General features: G+C 41.7%; 1 protein-coding gene across 1 annotated transcript; it reads right to left on the bottom strand.

Annotated features, from left to right (window-relative positions):
• Positions 1-36: 36 nt before the first annotated feature.
• LOC104465520 (regulator of telomere elongation helicase 1-like) lies at positions 37-3,791 on the bottom strand (the record flags this gene model as incomplete). Its single annotated transcript, XM_010078600.1, has 5 exons — positions 3,673-3,791; positions 1,670-1,868; positions 1,205-1,298; positions 221-302; positions 37-115 (listed from the first exon to the last, which is right to left on the bottom strand). Coding segments are annotated over exons 1-5 (556 nt in total), but the record flags the coding sequence as incomplete, so codon positions are not given.
• Positions 3,792-3,813: the final 22 nt, after the last annotated feature.

Below are 3,813 nucleotides of genomic sequence, written 5' to 3'. Positions count from 1 at the left end.
AGCAAATCCCTCCCTCTCCAAAAAATAGGGCTTTACTTCTGCAGCCAAACTCACCCTCCACATTGTTATAGAAATGACAAGCACGAGCCATCACTTTCATTCGGCACATGTAGATCTGTAAAACATGGTGTATTTTAGCCAGAATTACACACCATACACCAAAAAAAACCCAAAGCCACCTGTGTTCTCACTGCGCACGCTCTCAAGGCTCTGCTCTCACCTGCATGTGGTTGCTCTCCTGTCGCTTCACTTCAGGATTGATGCAAAGCTGCTCTCTGGAACCCAAAACACATATCTTTGGCCTGTTCAAACAGAACACACAAACCTGATGTTAAAAATAAGGCAAAAAAGGAGTATCATATACCCAAAGCAAAAGGATCAGAGAAATAGATGAGCCCAGAATAAGGGTCAGAATCAGAAACAGTAAGTCAGTCAGTCTGTAAGAGTTATTTGACTTTATGGTACTGCACTTCTCCTGGCAGCAGCGGGTGGTAACAAGCAGTAGTTCACAGCAGGAGGTAATGAGTAGCAGCTTACTTACGTTGTCCAGGATAAAATCAGTGTTCTGTTACGACAGTTCAGCTGAATAAGCTGGGACCTGTCATCCATTCCAAGCCAGCTGTGATTTTTAGAGTAAGGTTATGACCTAAGAACTAACCCACTGCAAACATTCACAATGATTTTTTGCTTATTATAAGGCTGTATCTTTACAAGAAACATATAAACAAGTGATTACTGCCCGTCCAAAGAGCTCAGTCAGCACACTGGCACATCGACAGCGTGACAGACATTGGTACAGCAAAACCACAAAGTTCTTCAGAGATTTATATCAGCCTAAGGAATTCAACTTTGTAACGGCTTCCCGCTGCTTTAAAGAAACGCCCCAGGAAAAAAAAAAAAAAGAAAAAGGAACAAAAAAAATAAAAAAGAACTTTAGAAGTAAATGTGTGAAGTAAAGAAAAAAAACAGACCAAATTCGGGAAAATCTATCATCAAAGAAGAGAAGAGAGGCTGTCAAGTATGAACAAAAACCCCAACCCAACCACAAAGAAATCCAGGTTCTATACATGCACCTTAAGAGAACTACATCTCAGTGGCTATCAGGTTTTTATACATTTATCCACATAATTTCAAACAATAAGCAAAACAGATGTGTTTCTCCACCTTTTTTTTTAATAGCAACATTATCCTAAATCATATTTACCTGTAGACTGTGTTCTTTAGCTCGTTAATGACCTGCGTAAGTTGGGAGTGAGTTCGGGAGGCGTAAATTATTTTAGGAACGTCAGTGTAATACGCTGCCAAATAGAGGAAAAAAAAAAGCAGAAAAACATTATTAGCATGCAAAGAACTAGAGATATTATTAGCCTCCTTTCCCAGTGGGACTATGGTAACAGTTTGCCTTGTAGAGACAGCAAGAAATTTCGTCATCTAACTGCTCACACACACAAAGCGAGCTAAACGAGTTTCTAATGCTCTAAAAAATATAAAAATACGTAAGACACCTTTAAAATCTATAAAAAGGTGTGAAACTGTGCTTCAGCTGCTAAACAATGGCTCCATGACTTTTAGAACACCACACCTTTTATAAAAAGATTTTTTAAAAAAATCACGTTTTCATTAACGTTCCTGTATCACTCCTACCGAGCACAAAAATCGCAGTACTTACTTGGGACATCACCATCTGTGGCAGCATTGCCCCAGGATGACAGGGGTCTGTCAGGAAAGAGTTCCACCCCGTTCATGCGCTGTGCAATTTTGCGGGCTGAGATGGTATCTTTAAAGTGTTCCCGCCAAGCCAGAGTGGAACACAGCAGGCAGAGGGTCTTTCCTGTGCCTGTCGGGCTCTCCAAAATGCCATTTACCTTCTTCATTGAAGAGAAATAAAATAAAAAGGGAAAAAATGAGCAATTTGGAGATTCAGCTAGAACAGGGCTATGTGCAGTAGTGCATTTCCTCAGTAAAAAAACAATCACTACCTGGGAAACTCTACCACAGGACAGAAACACACACATCCCCCACATATTATAAATGCACGACCTGTAGCAGTCTCTGATCAACTTAGTGAGGCTCAATCTAAACCCAAGAGCCAGGTATTATCCTTTATTTAGTAGAGAAATTCTCCATTCTCCACTCTTAGAGCAACTAGAGGGCATCACATTTCAGCGCAAAATACGTGACTATTAGAAATTATTGAGAAAAATGAAAGAAAACCAGAGAGTGACTCACAGATGACAGACTGCTATTTTCCTTTAGAATTCAGACTCTATCCCACGTCACAGCTTAGGCAGAGAATTTTCCAAGCACTTTTAAACACTTAGTCCTACTAGATGTTACAATTTTAAAATGCATAACAATATTACAAGTTGCAGAAAAATGAGCAGATGAGCTTGCACTGCCATGACAATTTACGTTTAAGTGCATGAAAAAAAATTATATGTATAAGGGGCTTACAACACTCATACTTTAAAAGGAGGAGGTGCTAAGCAGGAACCAAGGCACTGCCCCACGACGTGGGGGAATGCTGAGCCACCTGGAAAGCCAAAGCTTCCACCATAAGCTTGTTTGATCTCTCAAAAGAACAGGGACCACAGAGATCTGTTAACCAACTCCAGAACAAAGACAGCTATTGTAAAAACCATTTTCTCATTTGAAAATTTCTCATTTCTCACTCAGTCAGATTACGCTACCTTAGATAAAAAAATGAATTACTCCAATAAGCCAAGGACTAACCACACAAACCCCAACCCCAGACATTTAAGGACAGACTGCATGAACACACAGACTATGTGCTCAGCTTTTCTTCCTTTTCCCAAGTCACGCAGAAACACCTCATCTACATCGTTACCAACCGCCACTTCCACACTCCTGGGTTTTAATAGCTACGTAGTAAAACAAAAAGAAGGTCAGAGAAGATTTGGAAAAGAGGGCATACAGACAACAAAAAGCAAACTTGAACTGGGACAGCCTCTCTGGGGAGAAGCCCTTTATCGCTGGTAGGGATGGAAATGTTATAAATAGGGCTATTCACCAGGCATATGATCCTTAAAAATCAATGATTTATTGGATAAGGCTCAAGCAAACAGCACTGGGCGCTGTGGGAGCGAGTTTCTTCACACTCTACCGACAAGCGCAACTATTACAATGGCATTTCCCTTATTTGTGCCCCAAAGCTTTACATATTCATTCGATTTCACAATCAGCTTATACATAGTAATTTTCTAGCCACACCCCTCCCTGCTTCATATTATAATTAGCTAAAGAGTCCCTTTGAGTCTGCACGGTGCTTTCTGGTGGTCGGAGGGACCCCAAGATGAAGTAGAGCTGGTCTTTCTCAGCCGAACTTTTCACCTTCTTGTTCCTTTTGCCTGGGTCCAAGGTTCGAACCAGTCTCGGCCGGTTCTTGGATAGTCTTTCTTCATTGTACCGTTGTTGAGGTAGTCACTGTTCGTTACTGCATACCACACAAAAACTTAACCACTTTTATCTTAAGACCATATTTGGACATACAGCTCGTTAACCTATTGCTCAAGCGTATAGATTCACATCCTGCTTCTAGCAATGCTTAGCGATTTCTCCAGGTATCAACTTAATATACCTATATATGCATAAAATCATTCCTTTTTTACGCTACACGAATCACCACACTTCTCACAGAAGCGAGCCACTCACCCTCTGCAGGCACTCCAGCACCTTGCCCATGTAGGCCTCCTGGCAGGCGTAGGGCTGGAAGGGGAAGTCCACCGTGATGCCGTTCAGCGTGATCCTGGGCATGGCTCCGGGCGAGTACCTGCAGCCAAGGGCAGACCCGGC

The sequence above is a fragment of the Pterocles gutturalis genome, unplaced genomic scaffold (genome assembly GCF_000699245.1).
Source record: "Pterocles gutturalis isolate BGI_N339 unplaced genomic scaffold, ASM69924v1 scaffold9083, whole genome shotgun sequence".
Classification (NCBI taxonomy): domain Eukaryota; kingdom Metazoa; phylum Chordata; class Aves; order Pterocliformes; family Pteroclidae; genus Pterocles; species Pterocles gutturalis.
Note: the sequence above shows the minus strand (reverse complement) of the source record. Positions and strands in the feature narration are given on the sequence as shown.